Source organism: Bactrocera oleae, chromosome 3, assembly GCF_042242935.1.
Source record: "Bactrocera oleae isolate idBacOlea1 chromosome 3, idBacOlea1, whole genome shotgun sequence".
Classification (NCBI taxonomy): domain Eukaryota; kingdom Metazoa; phylum Arthropoda; class Insecta; order Diptera; family Tephritidae; genus Bactrocera; species Bactrocera oleae.
This window is the reverse complement of record NC_091537.1, coordinates 21,072,068-21,096,366: the sequence shown is the minus strand read 5'-3', so window position 1 is coordinate 21,096,366 and position 24,299 is coordinate 21,072,068. Positions and strand designations below refer to the sequence as shown.

General features: G+C 38.1%; 1 protein-coding gene across 2 annotated transcripts in view; it reads left to right on the top strand.

The window, feature by feature from the left end:
- The window catches only part of Tmtc2 (Transmembrane O-mannosyltransferase targeting cadherins 2), a 195,408-nt gene that overhangs the window by 156,620 nt on the left and 14,489 nt on the right, over positions 1 to 24,299 (top strand). For both annotated transcript variants that reach the window (XM_036366763.2, XM_070106221.1), the window contains 3 exons: positions 18,807 to 19,359; positions 19,448 to 20,753; positions 20,926 to 21,040. In XM_036366763.2, coding sequence (XP_036222656.2) covers positions 18,807 to 19,359; positions 19,448 to 20,753; positions 20,926 to 21,040 — 1,974 coding nt within the window. The remainder of the gene's footprint in view (positions 1 to 18,806; positions 19,360 to 19,447; positions 20,754 to 20,925; positions 21,041 to 24,299) is intronic.

Genomic DNA, 24,299 nt, shown 5'->3' with positions numbered 1-24,299 from the left:
CGTCAGTCACACCCTTGGCAAACCTAGCGAAGTTGCTTAGAGTGTTAGTAACCGCCTTAATAAATTTGTGGTAAGCTCAAAACGCTTCACTGATCTATATGGACCTGGCCGTTCACTATAATGAGTTTATAGACAACACAAAGGAAAAATATCCGTCCAAATAAGATCCAACGATTTTGGATCAACTCTACATGATGAGGATATGATGGATCAACTATATGAATAAGGGCAAGTGGGCCAAGTTAGTTCTCGACTTTTCCAATACCGACCTCAACATTTAGCAACGTCTTCTAGGAGCAAACAAACACATTAACCAAGCTTCTAAAAAATATTTCAACTCTTACAGACAGATACTTCAAAATCATACTTCTTTTTACTATTAATTTTTTCCAAATCCTCTTGGTACACATAACCCTATAACTAAGTCAATTTAATGTTTTGCAAACAAAACCATTACACTCTTTTGCAATATGTGTCGAGAGTATAAAAACATCCACACCCACACACAAATACCAACAAAAATAGGAAAGTTCAAGTGTAGAATTCAGCATACAAACGAAACAAAACACGACAAGCCTGTGTAGTAAATTCACAAAGTACAATTGAGCAGCGCTTATCTCGATTTTATTAGCCAATACAAGTTGGCGTAGTAGCTGCAGGAAATGGCATAACACACCAACACACTCTCAACTAAACACACACACACATACACACGGGAACCCACTTCAGTAGGCCTGCCAGCCGAAGCGGCATAAACTAAATAACTATAGTCCCAAATAGCCAGAGAGCGTACATCAACTAGAGTGTGGCACTGTGGCAGTGTGGCAGCGGGGCAGTGTTAGTAGGAAGTGACTCTGGGAATGGACATGGCCGGCCGTAGATTTGGATGTGGTTGTGGAAATGGAAAATGGAAATGGCAGCAAGCATAATATTTTGGCATGGCTTTTATACGTTTATGAAATTATGAAAAGTTCACAAATGTAGAAATACAACGCTCCTTCTAAGCACCGACGTGCATGTTACGACAGACGTCATTGAGAAGAGGACTAAAGGAAACGAATATTTTATGCTCTCCTGTATACACACTTCAGTGCTGACCCTGACAGACAGTTGGCACAGTAATTTATAACTGTTTAATACAGTAGTTCTGCAGATTTGGGAAATAATAACAACACCTTTGAGGTAAACATTCAATAAACTGAAGTTGTGGTTATTTTTTAGATGAATTCGAAATTCTACTTAAATGTTGAGTGTAGTAATGTGCTGCAATTTAAAATCCTTGAAAGGCAGTTTTAAGAGGGCTTTTTGATTAGGATAGTTATAACTCGCTTGTAAATCATAATAAATATATACCATCAACAAGGTATATTAAGTTTACCACGAAGTTTGTGACACCTAGAAGGTAACGCCGGACACCCTATAAATTATATGTATAAATTATCAGTGTGACGAGCTCAGTCTTATGTCCGTCTGTGCGTCTGTCCGTTTTTTCGTCAAGTCCCTCATTTTTTGAGATCTCGTTCTAACATTTTGCACCCATTCTTTTCCCGCCAAGAAGCTGCTCATATGCCGATATCGAATCACTATAGCTGTCATACAAAGTGAAAGATCGGAATCAATTAATTTTAAGAAAAACTCTTTCATTTGAGTGTATTTTTTCACGAAATTTGGTATGGGTTATTGTCCAAGGCAACGGTGCAATCTTCGAATAAATTGTTCACATCGAGTGACTATAACATATAGTTGCCATACAAACTGACCGAACAAAGTTCTTGTAAAGAATCTTTTGTATTTATGAAAAGTACTCTGTATTAAAACGTTTTCGGTTGGATGCAAGCCTTTGACAATTACGTTTTCCGGATTAGTTGCTAAAAACATGCACCTGTGAAAGGAAGCATTATAGCTGCGGTGCCGCTGAAGTTAACTTTTTATATTGTTACGAATATTTTTGAAAACAATCGGGAAGAGAGATGAAACTATTGACTATAAAGAAGACTACAAGGATTTTATGAAGAAACCTAAAGATAAGGCTTGCTGTAACATGCCGGTATATATTTGCGCTATTATGACTTCAAATTATGTATTTTTTTCTATTATTAGTACTAGACAAAATTATTCCCCAACTATTTTTTTTTATTGCTGTCAAGTTGACAGTCTTAGTCTGGATAAACATCTGGGAGCATCCCGGTTACGTAGACCCGACTGTCGTGAAAGGAGAATGTGTTCGCGTAGATTACTAATTTAACATAGAGTAGAGGTGAAATATAGTGCCGGGTCCGAAATTATATTGAAACCAGTTTATACAACATACCCTATGGGTTTATCGACTTTATATGATCTAGCAAGGAAATAAGAATATCATACAGGGTTCTATCACATATATAGAAGTACAACTTTAAAAAAACTTGATTTGAATGTGACACTGAAAAAAATTTGCCAAAATCTGGAATAAAATATCTGATTGATAACATTAATTTATATATATATATTTACATACAATATAAAAATAATAGCGATGATTTAAAGCGATGATTTTAATCTATGATGTTTCTGCTTCGAATATTATTTATATTCTTCTTTCATTCATTTACATATATTTCTTGTAATTATGCTATTAAATAATCTAAACCTGCAAGTAATACCTGCATATTATGCCGTGAAAACATAAGAATCCATTTCTTGTGGGGCATACTTAACGTAACTTAGGCTGAGTTGTGATTTTGACCTGGTCAACAACTTACGGTTGGCACTCAAGTACAGCCGCAACAAAACAATAAAGCGCTGCTGTGGTGTATCAAGAAGCTGGTTTGTCTGTGTGTGTTTTAAATCGCTTACCTGAGCTATGTCATAAGCGGCAAATGACAAACACAACGATTGGCTATAAATATTAACGGCAGTACATAAAGCCAAGCAGGACGTTTTCCGTTTTTCAGAAATGTCAAAAGCCTAGTGACAGATTTTGTAGCTCTTAGTATTTGTTATAAACTGGGAAATGGGTATGCTACAACTCTGACGGTTCTTGTGACTAGCTGATTTAGATGATTATAGCTTGGCAGTTTAAGCAAATGTGAAAATTGTATTTACTTTTGCATCAGGCTAGTTACGTTACGTTACGTTAGCTAAAATGTTAGGCTATAATATATTTCACATAATGCGTCACTGTTAGACGATTGTACGATTGATGCTTTGGTGTTTCGCTGTGGTTTATAGCAGAAATTTATAGTACGAGGCTATATTTTTAAAGATTCCTAGTATTATCTTTTATTCGAAAACCGTGTCAAGATAATAATGTCGATCTAATCAGAATCGACCGGAACTCTTATCCGGCTAAAAACGATTCGCTCGGCAGCATTTCTCAAAATTATTTGAGAAATATTTTCTGACGCTATAACAACAAAGAAGCTACTCATAATTGAAAGGAACTTTGGCTACAAATGTGTACCAAACCTAAACGGAACTCGTATCGCATTTAGCTTGGAATGTCGGTAACTGTGGAGCTTGTTTCTCATATGATCTCTCAACGGTATGAAACAGTATCTTTTCCGTATAAGTATTCTAGATATATGTTGATGGTATCTCATAGCTAACATTAGTACCCCAATACATAGGCCAGATTTTGCAGTATATGCCAAAAAGAAGGAAAAGGGCAATTCCCGCAATAAAATAGTTTTTCACATTTTCCACCACAAATATTCAAGACCTTAAAATGTGCACATTAACCTGAGGGTCCAATGCTGTTGGAAGTTTGTATTTATGATGTATTGTAGTTGTTTATTCATTGAAGGTTTGCTGAAAGAGATCAAAGATTGTCGTTTAGGCTGGAATATTTTTGTGAAATCACATACAAATCTCAGCACAGTTTTTCAACTTCAATATTATCGTTTGCACTGAAACAAAATAGATATTATCTCGTAACCTGAGAAACTTATTTTATATGTATTTGCATGTGACGAGTTTAAATAGATCTCTGACTCTTATAGTTAAATATTTATATATATATATTTTCATCCTTATATCTGTAAGCGAGCTGTCAGAACACCTCTTGAAAGTATCATATAGTCGGTAAAACAACGAAATAACCTCCGGATTGCGCACCCGACGCTATAAAACACCGTAAAAGTTCCCACAGCAGAAATATTTCCAATGCAGCTTTTGGCTGAGAATGATACAGAATTTTTCTACAAAATATTATCTGAAGAACTAAGTTTAATTTACATTTCTGAGCATTTACTTTCAGCAAGGTTGCATTTCACGCACCTACACGCACACAATTATGGCTGCGAACACACACACAAAGCTTATGCGATGTGTAAATATACACTTAAGAAACTACATTGCAGAATATTCGTACTTGAGAGCGTAACGGAAAATCTTAAATTTCCCCGAAGGCAAGATTCCAGAATACAAGAAAATGTACACCAGCAGACAAAGACTATACTTATACCTACATATGCCGACGTATGTGTATGTGTGCCATTTAAATGTATGTGGAGTTAAATTTTATGTTGCAAATACTCTGTGTGCATAGTTGCCTTCAAAGTTATGTGGCAATGAGTGTGGAGCGTACACATATGCGCAAGTTTACGGGCATTTTTTGTAATGCGCCAAGCTCCTCTCCCCCGCCTGCCACTACACAATTGCAAGCTTACTACGCTGTCATGCGCTTCTTAGGGAATAAAGGTGCTCACATTACAACGCACCCCTACACGCTTCACTCCACTTGCACTCATGCCACATACAACCACTACTTTGCTGACATTCCTCTGGGTATTGTCGTCGTCACAACAAAAGCCAACAACGTCAACGTGCACATTGTGGCTGCAAATTTGCCGATAACGCACGCATTCAATGCCACCCGATGCCTGTTTGTTGTTGACGATGGCGTTATTGTCGCGCAACTTTCAGTCGGCACACCCATAAGTTCTGTTGAGTAGTTCGGACACGTGTGCGCTGGTGTATTCCATGAGTGCTCCAAAGGTAATCGAAAAAAGTTGGGAAGCGTTAACTAGGAATGGAACAAGGCATTCCAAATATTTGTAGCCAAGACGTCAACTGACCTTCTTACGACCTTACTGAATCCAGCGAAAATACCTTAACACCAACCTGCTGCATTTTCTAGTACCAAGTTTATGAGACATCTCAGATTCTCTCATCACTAGCACCAAGAACTTTTTTTTATTTACTTTTCGCAAACAAAAACTAAGTAAACTACTAAAATTATGACGTAATGGAACCCTAGGTAAGTTAACAAATGTTAGATCTTCTCCATGTGACAAACTGAGCTAAGTTCTAAGCCACTATGTAAGAACCTCGCTTCACTAGATACTTAAAGAAGGGTCAGTGGATCACCTGGTCCATTTCAATGTCGACATTTTTCGAATAACTATGTTCAGACACAGCATTTTTTATTGCAGCAACTCGTAAATTTTATGAAAATTTTTAAATATATTAGGAACTATTTTTGATGTAAAAGGAAATTGTAATCTGTCTAAAAGTGCTTGTTGCGAAGCTGACAGATTGCAAAGATGTTCTCAGTAGCATTACCTGATATAATTTGAGCCCCTTTTATAGTCGTAATTATTACTTTGCACAAAATTTTGAGGAAAAGTAATTCAAGATAGCTAAAGTAGCCAAAATTTTGAAAACTTACTCTATAAACAGAACAAAGCTATAGCTCCCCGGTTGCTAATTTCGAAAACATACACATTTTGCACAAACTCAGTCTATATTGTCTTTATTATTGCATAGGTTACATTAATCTTGTTAAGAAGGAAGGTAGTCAGGTATCGAAGCTGTTGCGTGTGAATTTGGACAATAACTAAAGTGTTTTTAGATACTGTATTTTGAGAAAGCATACGCAACAGTGTTTCACATGGGTACTCATTGCATGTAAGACGTATATTTGGGACATTGGTAAATAAGCTCAATTGGTAATAGTTTAACCTGTTGCAGTAACCAGAATATAATTGGTCGAGGCTTTCTCTAGTTACTCCAGGTAACTCGATCACTATTTTTGTAAGAGTTGGAAATCTGACTTCCAGCATGACATTAACGAGCATAGCGTCTAAAAAGTTGTTGAATTTTTATTCCTGAATGGCTTTAGATGTATATTGAAACGTTACACAGTACAATATCTGATCAGTTAAAGATGGGATCTCCACGATGAATGTCAGTAAAGTTATGTTAAAGCTTCCACGAAAAGGTTTCGTCACAAGCAAGCCTACAGGAAAGGGTTCGAATAAACAGTTTTTACTGAGCGAGTAGCTCACTTTACTCCTTAACAAAGAGCTCACACGTCTTGTTATTTAAACGATCATCGGGGGTCTTCAAGAGGTATACTATTATTTTTTTAAATACATTGGTTTGGTTTATATAGAACTTATTTATCTGCTACCTACTATTCCCAAGGACCAAAGAGGTCTTAGGAAATGTACGATCGCTTTTTTAATATTTTCACCAGATCTCGCAGATTTGAAAATAAATTTGAGTGGTACGAATTCATCGAAAGTTTACTAGTTCTGAACTGGCCATAGAACAATTCCGATTTTCACTGCATTCAAAATTGTATACTATATATACATATTTGTGTGTCCATATAAGAGCTGTTAGCATTATGTTGCTTTTTATTGTTACTACCAACTAACCAAGACCAACAGGACTATATATATGTTTGAAGTTGGGAAAATGCTTTGTTGTTATACATATATGTACGCTTGTGTATATGTATGTGTGCGTATGTAAGTGTGTATGCCATTTCTTCGTCTCCCTTAGTTATAGCACCCAGGCATTGAACCACAACAGGAGTTGGGCGGAAATAACGGAGCAGCTAAGTGAAATACGTTACAACATTCAACAATAACAACAACAGCGCCGGCTAGAGAAGGCGCGTAAGGAAAGCTACAGCGACACAAACAGCAGCATCGACTCAATAAACGCCCTCAAGTATGCAACAGAATTTACAGAAATATTTTCACAATATTTTTCAGAACAACAACATTGGATTTCACTTACTTGCATTGCGCACCACTTACCAGAGGCGTGTGTTGTTGTTCTTTTTTTTTTTTTTTGTTTTTGTTGTTGTACGCTATTTATTATTGTTGGTTTTGCTGCAAAACGATTGAAATGAAGCATAGAGCGCAGCTTAACAAAAAACACCACAACAACATACACCGCATACACCAGTAATATTGGTGTACAACGGTTGACAAAGCACCAAAATACGAAGTGCTGAAGCTGTTAGGGAGTTGGGGCGAAACTACAAGCAGGCATAATAAATTTTTTCTGCCTCTGTTTTACTTCACTGGCAATTATTCTGTTGCCATAGCCATATACAGGCTGTCAGCCGCCTTTGCTTCGCCAACAAAACAGCGAACGCTGAGGAGAATATGAGACACACCATTGGTATACATACACTCTTTCTCCCTGCTTAGTGCCGTTGAGTCTACTAAGACTTGCAGCAGCTGTACCCAGCTTGACAGTGGCACCACCTGACCATGTTGCCGCTCTAATATGATGATCGTGTAAAATAGGAGTAAAAGCCTGCTGTTTGGTTTTGGTTTATTCGACTATTTCGTCTTCACCTTCGCCCTCGCCTTTGCCTACGGCTGCACCTTCGTCTACGCCGCCGTCTACCCCTTTCGCTCACAACTTTTCTTCCGTCCTCTGCCGTTCCGGCGTGTGAGCGCTTGTTTTCGGTATGCTTGTGTGCTCTTGCTAGTCAATACTCTTGGGCCGGTTGTTGAATATTGTTGTAGCAAAGTGGCTGCCGTTCAAAAGGTAAATATTTATTTGTTTGCGCTCACTTGCCGCACAGAGAACTCCATAAACAATTCACTAACATTTCTCTCGGAGCACACCGAGTGGAATTAAATTAAAGTGAATGCCTGTTTATTGACCTAATTCTTAAATGCCAACCATTCAAGCATACACTCATGCCAGTATAATATTATATATGAAAATATGTAATGATGGAAAAGTTAAGGAATTTAAGCCAAGAGAATATGAAATGAAATTAAAATTGAGACGCATTTAAATAATGTTATATGTTGAAGTTCATCAAGTAAGTATCGCAGAGCTCATAGGAAAGGGTTACGATTTACAATAATCATGAAGGAAATGCGATTATTGGCGGTTTAAACTAAAAAGCCTGCTGACTTCTATATGCACTCACTAATATCTACTTGCTAGAAGAGGTACGTCGGGTAAGGGCTCCGTTGGCTTTTTGTGGTTTACTACTGTACAATTGGGCCTCAGGCCAGCTCAGCAGGCGTTGTTCAACTACCAACAGCTGTGCAGTCACAAGATACTTCTGGCTCAGGGCAAATTATAAGAGGTCCAATGAACTTTTCGCTCTCAGCTAGGTCCACTTTTCAATGGATTTAGGAGTTCTAACTAGACACTGTCCATTCAGGATTCATGTGGTAAGATTGAACATCCTGCCGGATGCCAGCTGCATCAACTGTTTGCAAGAAGTTGCGATGGAATAATATCAACACTTCCTCCTCATACTTTTAGATATCCTGGTGAAATAGCGGAAAGAGAAATAAAACCCCTAAGCACCTAACCTAACTTAAACTGACTATCACCTAGATTAGCCTACATTAGTCTTTGGAGCTTAACTAGCTGAAACATCGGTTCTTTGTAATACCAAAAATATCTAGGTTTGGAACAAGTGATCCACATGTATCGTCGAAGAGATGATTGATTCCAACCAATTCATCCAGTCAATAGAACATAATAGATATCTAACTTTTCTGCCTCAGACTAACAGAAGCTGAACATTGGAAAATAAAGTGTCTAGATGACATCCATATTCAGAGACGACAACTTTTGTTGAGGCAACTGGAAGTTTCTGGTCAAGGTCAAGATCTCAGTCTCGCTTTATGTTCTTGTTCGTCTCAAAAAGTAACGTATATTTTAATTTTAAATTTCTATTATTAATAGCCGATTTTGTAAACTTTAAATATATACCTACAATATGTTGGAAAATTTAAATTTTGACGTTTCCAAGAGTTCTTGCTAATAAAAAATAGGTAAGCGATGCCATAGTTCGTAGATCGGCCTAAATTGCTAACGTGCAGAAGTCCTCATTTATATATTTCGTCTGCTTAAGAGAACTATATGCATATATGTACCTTTGTTGTGAGTGGAAGCTTTTCTTCGTGCTGGAATAAATTCAACACCTGTGTCTAGGCCGGTTGCATAATATTCGAAGATTGATATTATGTACATGCATTTGTTTTTCTACGTTCCATCTGAATATTATCTTTCATATATAACACTTTATTAACCTCAATCAATCAAGATAGCCCTTTTAATCACTTTAAAATGTCTATCCAAAGACTAGTTATATAGTTTTGTATATAGAAACTTGAAAGAACATTGTTGAAGAAGCTTTACCATAAACTCTCCGATTTGATAGTAACTTTCGGCAGCGATGAAACCTTCAGCATTCTATATTCCGACATGCAAATATAAAAATTCAAGGACTCCGAAAATTAGGAGCAACTTAAGCCAGCGCGTAGTGTCCCAAACATTCAACACCTGAAACCATTAACTATAAGTATACTTGCTGCATGACAATATTATATCATTGGCTGATTAGGTGAAGTACATTCAAAAAATTACGTAAGGTATTGTGGATTTTATTAAACAACTTCCATAGACCAGTATGTTTTCCAGATTCTATGCTATTGGTGAACGACCGTGGTGTGATGGAATGAGGTGCACCTTTTTATCATCTAAGACTTCGCTTCGACGCCTATTTTGCACAACACAATTATTTCTTTTACTAGTGGGAAATAGTACTCAGCGAGAATACGCTTGTTTGGTTCTGCCATAAAATAGTTTCCCAAAAATGAGTGGTCGTTAGAAGTGGGCTTAAAAATAATATGTCTCACCATTTTTCGTTGAACGTAAACGAATCTACCTCAAAAAGTAGATCACTCGTAGCTTCGCCAAGTGTCTAGTAAAGAAGTAAAGTAGTCTAGTAAAGAAGTAAAGTAAAGAAGTAAAGTAGTCTTGCCTGTTTTTTATCTTTTTCAGTTCTCAGAAACCTGATAATAACTGTAATAACTATCAGCTATCTCTTTGCCACCGCATTCTTTATCAAACTTATTTGAATCTTTTCCATTTTTTTTTTTCTGCATCTTTTATGAAACAAAGCTCCAAACCATCTTTTTTACACAGGCTGGAAACTTAGACTTTTTAAACTTTCTAATTAAGTATAATGTTAAGTCGGTCGAACAAATGGTGTTTCATTTTATATTTTATCAAAGCGCCGCAGTTAGTTGATTTAATTATCTATTAAAGTGAAAATATAAAGCAGTGTCTCAAAGAAAGGCAAGGCGAAACAAAATTAAATGACAACTTTGCAAACTTATCCACATATTTGCAGCAACTTTTCCTAATGGACTATTTTAACGTGCGAAAAGTTTGCGCACCGCTCAATGTCGCTGAATCAACCAAAGCGCTAAACAAATTAAAACAATTATAAACAAGTTTCCCAACAAGTTCTTATTGCTTACAGCTGAAGAACGGCGAAAGCTTGACAGACATAAAGTGAAGTGTTGAAGAAAACACAAAAAAATTAGTGCGATGGAAGTGTAAGTGTAAGTAATGTGGAAATTGGTATCTAGATAGTCACGTGTGCAAGCACTGCTGTTGGCAGCAAATTGCAAAAGCTCGGTTGTTTCTTGATTTGTAAGAGGTGTGCTCAGAAAATAACGGGAATTTTAAAATTTCACGGGCTTGTTGATACAATCACAAAGAGTTACCGGCACCAGTAGGCTCAGATCACAAATAATCTGCCGCCGGGACTAATTTTACAGGGTACGTTGCATTGAAACTCAAAAACTTCTAAACAAATATAACAAGTAAAAATACTTCTTTCTAATTACAAAGTAAGCGTTCCCGCCTGACATCTCTGTCTTACACAGCGTTTATATCTCCTTTCGATCCTGCCACTCGACAGCTTTTTTTCGACCGGTACGTTTGGGCTTTCTTCATACATTTCTCGCAGTTATCGAGGAACAAAACCAAATTATCACAAATTTATCTTCTAAAACCCTATTTCAATAAAAAAACTCATAAAAATATTTTTACAATATTGTGGCAATATTAAATGTGAAAACTTTCAGTTTTAAATATTTAGATAGCCGCTAACCCTACTTTATCACATTTATATTTTATAAAAAGGTGGTAACTCCATTCCTAACAATTTTTCATTTTTGAATAACGTTCTTTGTCATAGCCCTATTGTTTTGATTTGAAATAATTATATTAATATTTTTTTTTAAAGTTGCCAACTCTAGTAAAAATATTTTTTCATATCAGGTTTCTTACATACCTTTTTTGGTATTCTAGTTTTTTGGCATTTTGAACTAAGTTTTCTTTTCCAGTGAAGTGGCAGCACTTTCGAAAATATTCAAATGTGACATGAAAACACTTTTTTGCTAAGCACTTCTGACAATCTTATTAAAAGCATTTCTGTAATTTCAGAATCTATAGCCTGTACATAAATTTGTATTTACTGTAATAATAGCTTAGTATTTAATAAAGTAGATATATGTGTGTGATATATGCTGAAATAAAAATTCTTTAAATTGTTTGAAAATTGGAACTTTAAATATATTTCCTAATTATCGTTAAGATTTGTATTTCCAACAATTACTTCGCGATTTGAGGCAATAAGGCATAAAATGAAAACGAGCGTTAATTAAATTTCTTTTAAAGAATCTTTGTTTTCTTTTTTCTGTTTTTGCTTTCCACGCAAATATGCGAGTTATCAATTTTTAATTCTATACAGCTAAGATTTTCCCAGTTTTCTTTTATTTTTCACACGCTCACTTTAACCTTTTAATGCATTTTATCGCAAGACAGCCACTCTTCCCGAAAAAGCAAACAGAGTGCTTACTCGCTCTAGAATTACCAATGTAATTTAATTTAGCCTTAATAAAATTTACTTTCATTCCGCTCCATCCACATTATTTTTAACTAACTATAGCATAGGGTTTAACAACTAACAAAATAAACACGAAAAAAGTCAAACTCAAGCCACCCAGCGGAGCGCTTCAGCTGTGGCTCCCCTTCCACCTAACTGCCCTCAGCACATCATCCCTAAATCTCAAATGCTATTTATTTGGTGCAATTTCCTTTTTATGTGCCTGCTTTAAAGTTGATTTTATTTCTTTTCTTTGCGCTGAGGCTTTCTAGAAAAATTGGTTGTCTTCGCTAATAAACCGCCCGCATTCACCCGCCTGACCGTACGCCCGTCCGTCTGTGGGCTTGTACGAAGTTGATACATACACCATAAAAAGTCAGAAACTCGGTAAAAAAAAAAAACACCGGTTTCAAAGTTTAAGTGTTTGTGTGTGTGGGTCCTACCGGCAATGCGTCACTGTTTTATTTTATGACCCTCATTATAAGATTGAATTGGACGGCTTTTGGCATTGGTTGTCTTTGTGACCGTTAATATTAGGTTTGATGTGGTTTGTTGACTCTCTGTCTGTCTTCTTCTTATCACTCTTAAATTCCTTGCAGCGGTGATTTCGGTTTTTTATTACTTCTAACTGTAACCTACGAGCATCGCCGAAGGTGAAACCTTCAATGCTTGTGTGTTAGAAACCAGCTTGCTGTGTAAGTAAAGAGCGTAACGAAAAATAAAAAATGTATATTAAATAGACTGCGTGAGTGCAGACTCTGGAAGAAACGGAACGGAACGTAATAAAAAGCGCAAGACTGTAAGCTGCAGTTGGAAATAAACATAAATCAATTTATACGATATTCGCGCCATCCACATTAATTCTGTGCGTCCTTGTGACCTGCATGTGCCACATTGATTTGGGATGATTTACGCAGGTTGTCCGTCGTAATAGCACATTTTGAGAAGCATAAAAATTGGCTGGATAACGTCCTAGTTAGTTGAAATAAGGTAGACACCTGACTCATCTTAAGCTACTGTTAGTGACAATTGCAGGTTTTATATAGGGTGTTTTTGGCGGAGGTATAGAAGTTTCTAGAGGGATTGTTGTCAAACCAGTTGTCAAAGAAAATGACCAATTGATTTCCAAAACTCAGGCCTTTGTGACATCCAGAAAAAGTTAACATACCAATGTATTACTAGTCATAATGGTTTAAAAGATTTATCCCACATCATCCTCAATGCAGCAAGCACTACATACAAATTATCCGATTACTTTCTATTCTCCATATCCATACAAACCCTTCTTTTTTTTCTTCTTCTTTGGCATTACAACCGTGGATCGGTCTGGGACGTGCAGACAAAACCTCGCCAGTTACCTATATCCTCTGCACGGTCACGGCAATTGTGCAGTCGGGTCCCTAGGCACTTGCTCCTTCCATTTTATGCCTTTTTTCGGTTATGCACCATCGGAGGAGCTTTTGCTGGGGCATTATCTTTCATGTATACGACATGGTCTAACCGACGTATCTGTTGAATTTTTATGCGCTCAACTATATTCATGTCACAGTAGAGCTCGTACAGTTCGTGGTTCCATCTTTGACGAGATATCTTCAAGAAATTTGGCATGAGTTACTTTCCAAGGTATTGGTGCAATCGTCGAAGAAATTGAACAGATCGAGTCACTATAGCATATAACTGCCATACAAGTTGGCCGATCAAGATCAAATTCTTGTAAGAAATCACTGTTTGGACTTACGGCTCTCCCTTGTTTTTTTTTATTCTAAAAAAATTTTTTTTTCAAACCTATAAAGGCACCCATTTTAATTTTATTAATGAAATGAGTACTACTGCCCGCTCTTTAATGCATTTTCGTATGTACTACCTCACAAATAGGCAGCTGTGCTGTCCATAAAAACTATTTCCAATTTAGGAGCGGTATAAAACCGTAATTACTGAAATAAAGTTAAGCAATGCGTTAAAAACACGTAGCATATTAAGCATTAATACTGCTCTCAAAATTACTATTTATATTGGTACTAGAATCTAATTGATTGGTTCTTACTAAAACTTTTAGACGAATGAAACTATCTTTTTGAGACAAGTTATGCGCATTTACTTTCATTATTACTCAAAAAACTTGAAGCATATAACATAATGAATTGATATTCAGATATATATTACCACTGCTATCGATTAGTGTAAAACTACTAAACTGTAGCCTAAACATGTCGAGGAATAAAGTTTTCACTTTAATCATGAACATCTCTTATACATGATTAGCACGAGTACTTGCGTTTTATTCCGTGAACCTTCATTTAGAAACCGATAACTAAAACTGACACATATGCAGTTAAGTTGGTTTAATTTAGATTAACGGGTTAGTAATTTTAGAGCAATACTTTATTTACGACCAAGCCAAACCATGCCAAAGAGCTCGACCATATTTTAGCTATAAAAGTGCCTTCTTTGGGTCAATACCAATTTCAGCCCCTCAAAGTCTTTAAAATATCGTTAAGCGAAAGAGGAAAATAACAGGCAGTATTTGTGGATTCCTTATAAAGAATACAGATTATAAAAAGTTTACAATTCTTCGCTATATTTTTGTTATAGATACATATATAGATACGCAATTATAAGCCATATTCGGTGAGCATGAACTTGTTATCCATCACTATTAGTCATGCTGCAAAAGTTGATCTAGCACCATGTTTTTCGATACTTTAGATCAGTTACCCTGCAATACTGTTACTGTTATGGCAACTCTCATTTATTTCTAAACTTTTGAAATAACATCTTAAGAATTAACTTACCGCCTATTTAATTCGACAAACGATCGGACTTAGTACTTATTTTTTTCGATTTCCACATCGACAGGTGTCGCTAAGCCATTAAAATGTCAATATGCTGACAATTTCAATTATGCTGCCAATTCACACTATTTATGGATTACATAAATTATACCAGTATACCAGTTTGTATGGCAGCTATGTGCTTTAGTGGTCCCATGAACAATTTCTTTGGAGATTACACCACTGCCTTAAACTACAAGCTATGCCAAATGTCGTGAAGACATCTCATCAAATGAAAAGGTTTTCATACAAGGACTTAAGGTTGATCGTTCAGTATGGCGTTATGTATGGCGGTTCCGACAAATGACGACAAATGAGCGGCTTCTTGGTGAGAAAAGGACGTGTGCAAAATTTCATATCGACATATAAAAAACTGAGGGACTAGTTCCCTTATATATAAACAGACGGACAGATGCTATAATATGCATTGAATTATTGTATAGGAGAGTATCATAAAGTGTACGAAACCCGTAAAAGATGTAGTAAATTTTTAAAATATTGATTGCAATATTGTTAGAATTATGAGACGCATGCCACGAGTAAGCAACTCTTTTGTTCTTATAAAAGTATGACATACAACTCTTTTGGTTAATCTTAAGAATCGCGGTGAGATTATAAGTCATAAGTAGATTTTACTGGAAAATAAATACCCACACACATAATAAATGTATTATCCTGCGATAAAGAAGAAATATGCTACAAACCCAAAAGAGCTACATCGACTTTTGTTATAACACGTATTCATGATTTCAATATCATGTTCTTAAAAATGTGCATTTCTGTAAGGATTGTGATGTTAAATAAATGCGCAGTATTTTGCCAAGAGCTACCTTTTTTCGACATAAACAAACTTGCGAAACTAATCTTTCCCAAAAATGAAACCCTGTCCCACCAAATCTATGTTTTTGTAGGCTTCTGTGTTCCTAGGTAATCACAAATATACAGTTATTTACGATTATTGCACTTAGAGTGTTTGAACACAAGTGTACAAATGTATTATGGTGCTTAAGTTTGCAATATGACCCACTTACACATGAATACTGTATTATAATAAAATAAATTGGCAAACATATGCCTGTCCAACAAGCTTAAAGCTTATTTAGTTTGACTTGTAGCAATATGTCACATTCCATTTCACTCAAGTGGAAATCATTAAAGTAGTAATTGTTTTTTCAAAATATACATGTTTTAATTTGGATAAACTTTAAGTTGTATAATTACATAACTACCACATAATGTGTATATCTAGAGCTATAATAAAGGAAAAATTAACTAATGTCAATAATGATGGCAAAATATTTACTTTCGTTTCCGTTTTATTACACTCTAAAACTATAAGGGAATGTATACGCATTGCGTTATGACAACAATAAAATCCTTTTTTAGCAAGTACGATTCATTATTAACATATTTTAACAGCACTTTTTCTAAAGAAGCTTTAAACTCTTGGGCAGCACACTTCGTTGACACACATGTCATGTCCAAAAGTTGTATTTGCGACCATAAATACATCACTTCTTTGATTTTCTTGCGCATATAGGTCCATCACTAACATCTTCTCGGCTGTTTTAAAAGAGTAAATCAAATATCCGATATACAGCCGAATTTCGTGAGATTCATCAAACATAACCAACCAGTGGACAAAATTCATGGTTTATTAGCGCTCATATCATTTTCTTAGAGAGAAGAAAAATAGTAGAATTTAGCCGCATTTACAGAAAGATAAAAATGTTTATAAATTCAGGCGGAAATTTTGCGTGAAGATATCTCGTCTAATGAAAAACTTATCCATACAAGGACTTAGTTTCGATCGTTCAATTCGTATGGCAGCTATATGTTATGCTATACTGGTCCGACATCGGCGGACTCAGGAAATAAGCAGCTCCTTTAGAAGAAACGAACTTTTGTAAAAAAGAAATGTGCAAACACTAAGGGATATACAGACAAACGGACAGACAGATGGACATGGCTAAATCGACTCAGCTCATCATGCTGTTAGTTTCGATCATTTATTTGGCATATATTTTGTCACCATATCTTACTTGCTGAGGGTAGTACAAGTATGTATGGCACAAAAAATTGTCAAGTGTTCACTCTTAATGACAAAACATGGATATTTTTTTAATTATCTTGAGGTCATAGGTCTGTAGATAGAAAGTCGAGATGGAGTAACAAAAGTCTAGATTGTCAAACGAAAGCAGTCAGCAGACATTTCATCAGAATTTATTGTAGTTATACTAATATTTATATACTTTAAAGTCTAAACTATCACTAATATCCGTTTAATATTTCTTATCCTCCAATATGTATATAATAATATACACACGTATGTATATATATTTTCACGAACACCACTTCCGTAATTGTTTACACAAACAACACAGTTAACGGTGCACGCGAGTATGTAAACGTCGTTCATTCGCTGCACACTGGTCACTAGCGCGAGTCAAATAGCAATGTTCTGCCTACATTGTCGCTGTCTCGTATGTTTAAATCGGCAATTAATCAACTCAATTGCGCAAACAAGCCAAAACGGGAACACCCCACACGCGAAAATAAGCCGCCAATTCGATGGTTGTTCTTGTAAATAGCAGTGCAAACATGCCACATAAGGAGAGTGAGAGAGAGAGAGAGAGTAGAAGAGGTGCCGGAAGGGCTTGTTGCACGATTTGCCTATGCTTGGCGGGGTGTAAGGGGAGTGAATGGTTAGACAGGCGTAAAGTCGTGTGTCGACCGACGTTCACGCAAATTTATGTTTGTCCAGAAGAACTTTGACTGCACTTAGTCGTAACTACCTACCGCCGCACTTCGATTTCCATAACGAACGCCTACGAGGTACGAATAAAGTTTAGACAACTTATTGCCCTACCACGCGTCCGTGCGCCGATACGCAAGAGGATTTTGGAATATGGTACGGTATATTGCTTATTGACTGTGGTGGCCGGCGGCGAGGTGGGCAGATAGAGACGTTTGCAATTTATTCCGGCTGGCTGAAATGGGAAAGGCCGCATGGCTATACACCCCGTTAACTTACATACGAGGGCGAATCGATAAGCACTTAGCCGCACAACCAAGAGGCGCCAATGTCACAAGAGTATTTCACTATCATACAATACATTATCGTATACGGCTGATTAAAAGCGCCTTATCCGCAAATGCACCAGTGTACCACGGCAAAATTGGTCGAATCAAGCTGTGAACTGCTCCCTTTCTACCATATGCTTTAGACTTGGGTCTTAAGCGACTTCTTTTTATTTCCAAATTTAAAAAGTCCCTCACCTCACCGTGCAGAAATTTGAGCCAAAAGAGGACGTTATCTCCGCCATTGAGAACTTCTTTGTAGGTCTCGAGAAAGCTTATTTTTCCGACGGATTAAGAAAGTGGAATCATCTTTGGGTACAGTATATTGAGTTCAAAAAGGCTTTGGCTATACTAAGTACTTGTCGAACCACCCTCTTTCTTCCTTACCTATTTATGTACTAGCAGTTATATATAAAGTTATGTGGTTGCTTATCATCCATTCGATGCTGTTGTTGGTCTTGTTGTCATTATTATTGCTGTTGTGTGGGCTATTGTTGCTGCTAAAAGAGCCGTAAAGGAAAATTAATTGTCTACGCTGCGTAGGCCGCACTTAATCATTTTAATTAATATGACAGGTGATCCGACAGTGCAGAAGAGTATGTTCCCTTAGCACACCCGTCAAGGTATCCTATAGACAACAACAACAACACGCAACACTATGCAACAACAAGATGGCAAAGCAAGGCGATTGCAGAAGGTGGTGCGAAGCTTGTTGAGCGTCCAAAGAAGAAAAAGAAGGAGCCGGGTTCGCATATCCAATTACCACTGCTTACCGCTTGCTAAATCATTCACCCCTGGTGCCGTATTGGTTTTAATTAGTTTGACTCTTGACACTGGTCTCATTTATTTAAGTTGATGCTCTTGGTCACAGACACTCACATTCATGTAGTATAATGTACTGCTCGTATTACAGCTTTCTGACTTTGCATACCTCTCGACTTTTTCACTTGCAGACGCGCCATATTGTCCAACACGGATGTCTCCGGTCATACGCCTTGGCAGAGTATATTCCAGCATGATTACTGGGGCACACCGCTCACCGATGCCGGCTCGCACGGCTCCTATCGACCACTGTGCGTGCTCAGTTTTCGTTTCAACTTTCTGCTGGGCGGCTATACACCTTGGGGCTTTCATCTCATCAATAACCTGATGCACTGTTTGGCCACAGGTTTGGTCGTGAAGTTGGCGCGTTACTTCCTAAACTCCGTTTGGGGTGTTCTGGCGACGGGCGCCATCTTTGCGGCGCATCCCATACACACTGAGGCTGTGGCGGGTATTGTGGGACGCGCTGACCTAGCAGCCTGCATCTTTTACCTGCTGACGTATCTAATGTATATGCGACACATAGTGTGGCGTGAACGTGGCGAGGCGCGACAGTGGTGGGCGCTAATACTCACGGTGGTGCTGTCACTTGTAGCTTTACTTTTCAAGGAGACGGCGATTACGGCGCTGCTAATATGTGCCATATTCGACAGCTTACGTGGGCTATGCGGCTTTCGCGACAAAGTGAGTATCTGAGAGCTCTAATGGTTTACTAAATAACACATAAAACGACTACAATTTCACAATTTCTTTGACAAATTCTTTATTGCAGCATCGCATGCGCACGCTCTGCATACTGGCCGTGTCGCTTATGTGCATTGTCTATTGGCGTCTCCTGGTGCTTCCGCGTCCGCAAACTGCCTTCTCTACAGCTGACAATCCAATCGCGAAAATGCCTTCGATGTGGACACGTTTCCTGACCTTCCTCTACCTGCCCGTCTTCAATTTCAGTCTACTGCTAAGTCCGCGTGTGCTCAGCTTTGACTGGGGCATGGACGCCATACCGCGCATAACCTCACTACGTGATGAACGCAATCTACTTAGCTTTGCTTTTTACAGCACGCTGGCCACACTGGCTTTCAAAAGCATTAAATATTTGTGGCGGCGACGATCGGAGCGCCTCGCAAAAGAGCAGCGCCATGCACAACAACAACAGCAACAACTGCGAAAATCACGTTCGAAAAAGAAGTATCGCATTTCGGACATAACGGCCGCGGCATTGGAATCAAATTCGACTTACAGCTTATTAGATGCAACATCGTTAAGCCGCGCGCCTTACAGCGCTGCTGCCAACACAACGACGACGATGCAGTCACTGTTACAGCCCGAGGCGTTGCCAAACTCAGCACACCTGCCGTGTACTTGCCACGATTGTAAACAGGAGCTTAGCTCTGCGCATCATACCGCTACGTGTCGTGCCCTTAATAATAATAACAATAACAATGTACAGTGGCTGAATGCGAACGCTTTTAGCGATTGTTGTTGCCATCAGTTATTTCAGTCTTCCAGTGGCGCGCCACATCTGCTGGCGGTGGCGTTGCGTAAAGCGCTCATGGCGGTGGTGCCGCGCTCCTCGCGCAGCAGCAGTCGCTGCAGCAGCAGCACGACGGCCAGCAACAATAGCTCCGGCAGCAATACCTCCAGCAGTAGCAACTGCAGCAGTGCTTCAGCAACACAGGCGACAGATCATCAGCGCGCACGTCTAACAGCGTCACCCACTGCATTGACACCGCGCGCAGCGCAGCATACCAACAATGTGTGTATATTATTGATGGCTTTGTCATTCCTAACGCTGCCCTTTATACCCGCTACGAATTTATTCTTCTACGTCGGTTTCGTGGTTGCCGAACGCTTGCTTTACTTGCCCAGTGTCGGCTATTGCCTATTGGCTGGCTATGGTATTGCCAAGCTGATGGAGCGTGTACGCTCGCCGGTAGCGCGCAAACGAAAGGTGGCGCTCATACTGGGTCTCAGTCTGCTGTTGAGCGTGCTCGGTGCTCGCACGGTGCAGCGGAACTACGACTGGTACGACGAGGAGAGCCTGTTTCGTAGCGCGGTGCAAGTAAATCCTCCAAAAGGTAAGAGAAAAAATATAAGTAGTAATAAAATGTGTATTTTATCGGAGCTTTTAACCGAGACGTCTTTAAAAGTCATTCTAATTATTAATTATAATGATAATTTTTATAAGTTTTGTATCAATCTGTTATAAATTATTGAATAATAAAATCATTTGTTTGGTTCACTTAATAGCTCTCGGCAACTTAGGAAGTGTACTTAGCTCTCAAGGACGTTATGAGGAAGCGCAAGAAGCGCTGGTTGAGGCAATTAAGCATAGACCAAATATGGCGGACGTGCATTTCAATTTGTAAGTACCTAAAAATTGTATTTGAATTTTTTTTAAACTGAGTGAATTCTCATAACAGTCTTATAAAGCTATATCAAAACCGCAAGATAGATATTTCTGAAACAATAACAAAGAACTCAGAGTGTAGACTCTTAATTATAATTGAAATTAAACATCCCAGAAAACTTTCATGGATATTGACGGCAAGTGCATTGTTGCAAAGGCCGCTCTAAGGTCGGTTGTATGTAGCAGTCCAAGCATGATCACGCTAAAGTTCTCTACTTCTTCAATTGCATTCCTGAAACATTGGATTGGGAGAAGTTGCTGTCGAAGCGGATCGAAGCTAGGAGATGAGATTGGAGGGGAATTTTCTGTAAGAAGTTTTCCCTCAAGCTTAGCTTTAGGCTACCGGATTACTGTAATGCTTTTCAGACAGAGTGGCTGTTTTTGAGGTAGCAGCAGACACACTGCTCCAAAGTGCAGCTTCTTTCAGGCAGGTGAGCATTCACTCCGACAGCAGGGCGGCGATATAAGCGTCGAACTAGCAAACTATGCGTTCACTATTAGTCAAGACGTGTCTGTCTTCACTAGAAATAGCATCAAGCTACTCCATCATTAGACTCGTTTGGGTGTTTGGTCATTGCAAAATCACTGGAAACTGTAGAGCCGATGAGCTTACAAGACGGTTCACCTGTACCCCGCTCACATCGGAATGGGAATGAGTCGGATCTCTCATCTTGCGCTCTAGCACTGGACCAATGTGTGCTTGTGTGCGCTTAGCAGGCGTTGATCGACGACCAACTCCTGTGCGACTACGAAGTCCTTCCGGCCTATAGTTGTAGTAGTTAAATTTTATTTAAAATTTACAAAAATATAAGCTGAGGCTATAAAATGAGAGGTTCCACTATTATTGCTTTATCAAAAGCACCTCTGTAAAGAATTTTAGACTTATTTAAACAAATTTTACTGCTGGCAAAGTACACTAGATATGTAGCTCATTTAATAAATACTGGTCCACAAACTCAACATACTAAAATAATCACCTTCAATGTTCAAGCGTTTTACAACTTACTTTAATTCCGCTTCAAGTGTCCACATCTACTTTTCCAGTCAGAGCACACTTATGCACTGAAGTGCGGATTACTTAAATGTTGCATATTATCATCCATTCGATTTTCTGCGTTTTTTTTTGTTCAATTTTTTCTTTATGTATTGCAGTTGCTCCCTTTCCGCACCATCCTGCGTATTGCTATTTTCCTGTCGTTTTCCGTTTCCTTTCCGTTGTTCGTCATTTGCGCCATTCCAATTGCAACGGATTGCTTGCAAATCTCAGCGATTAAGTCACATTTAAGTAGAATAAATGCTGCAGCGGCAACAAAAACAAAAAAAAAATGAAGCAAAAACATGAAAGAAAAAACGACGAAAGCTGAAATTCAAATGAACTCCTGCAAAAGAGGCCAACCGGAAACTGAAGAAGCGGCAAGAATGAATGAGGGAATGAAGCCGCAGCAGCACAAGTACTTATACTCGTACACAGAACTGTCGGTAGACAGATACCAATACACTCAGACGCAATTGAGAGTGCACTCATCAGCTCTGTCGCTTTCAATGCCCCTTACAACGGGGCACTGTGCAACATTGCAGTGCTTTGGGTTTCGGTTTTTATGACTCCAATCTTGGTGTTGTTGTTGTTGTTGCTATGGTTTTGTTCATGAGCTGGAATAGCTTAGATATGTGTATATGCATACATACATACATACACTACATATTTTCACTACTTTTTACCAATACTCTTATTTGACCACCCTACTCACCGGCCAACCACCCGCCCACCGGTGTACGTAAATTGCTGCAACGCACCATTTCTAAATTCAAAAGCCTCGTTTAAATGAATGCCGCATTGGTAGCTGTTGAGTACACATTTCGCTTTCTCATTTGTACACCAACACTCATACACAAACACACAAGCATATATACTCTCACACACACACATCCTAAAGCAATTTTCACTTTTTTTCTAAGCGTCCATTTTTTTATTCATTAATTTCGCCGGTGCTCACCTCTATACCTTTTGCTGTATGCATGTGTGCTGTGCATGTATTTTCGATTCTGCTTTGCAACTTACACTCTGGCAACGTCAATAGCATTGATGCCGCAACATCATGGCCACTGATAGTCGCATTTAACTGTTTGTCGGTGTATTGGTCTTTTGAATCTTTTTATCTACAGCATTTAAAAAGGAAAAGCCTGAAAACAAGCTATCACTATGGCAACTTAGGTGAGAAACGCAACTGTGTCAGTTCAGTTAGGAGACTTGCGTACATTAATATATACACACACATATATAAATATAGTCTTAGGTAGCCTGTAATCAGTTATCACTTCTGTTGCTACTATTTCGATTTCAAAGCCGACACAAGACAACATGTTTAATTCTTTTTTCCTCACAACTATGCTCAGCAACTTTGATTCATTTGGCGCTGAAGACAAGAAAAATTACGAGCTTTCTACCACTTTTGAGGCTATGACAAGTCTGTAGGAACTATATGCTTCATTGTCTTTATACTGGTGTTCAATGAAATTAACTTCATCTCTGAGTTGTGCATAACATGTTAACCCGACCAAATATATTATCACTTAGATCCAAGAAAGTTGAAACTTACCTATGTTTGGAGATGTGGAGCCTTAAAGCAATAAAAAGTGTTCATCTCAAACATGATATAAAACGTCGTCGATTCCGTATCAGTATAAACCAATTTTCAAAGATATCGTTAATTTAATCCTTGAGTCCTATCGTCATGTAAGCACTGTTTTAAGGTGAGGCAACGTAAAGGGTGATCAAAATTTAATTGATGAACAGTAAGGTTATGTTATGCGTTTTGATGGTTGAGAGGGAATTAATTAGCTGCTACCCAAACTCTTGATTCGGGCTTGTAATGTCAATAGTTAGATCGTCTAAAGGCTGTAATCGCCCAGAAGCACACAGTGATAGAAGAGGAATTGTGTTACAACCGGAAAGGATTCTCTCAAAATTCCAATCATATATATTATATATGAACGTTGATTGCGGTAAAAAGTAAACAATGGACACTGGGGTCCCCACCGTCGGTATATGCGGCTTGAACAGTTATGGCCGATTTTTACAATTTTAAGACTTAAGATGGCATACCTTGAAGACACTCTTTTTGCAAAGTTTTACCATTATATAGGGAGTGGGCGTGGTTATGACCCGATTTCACCCATTTAAATACTATCAGTAGGGGTATTTTTCCTGACTGAA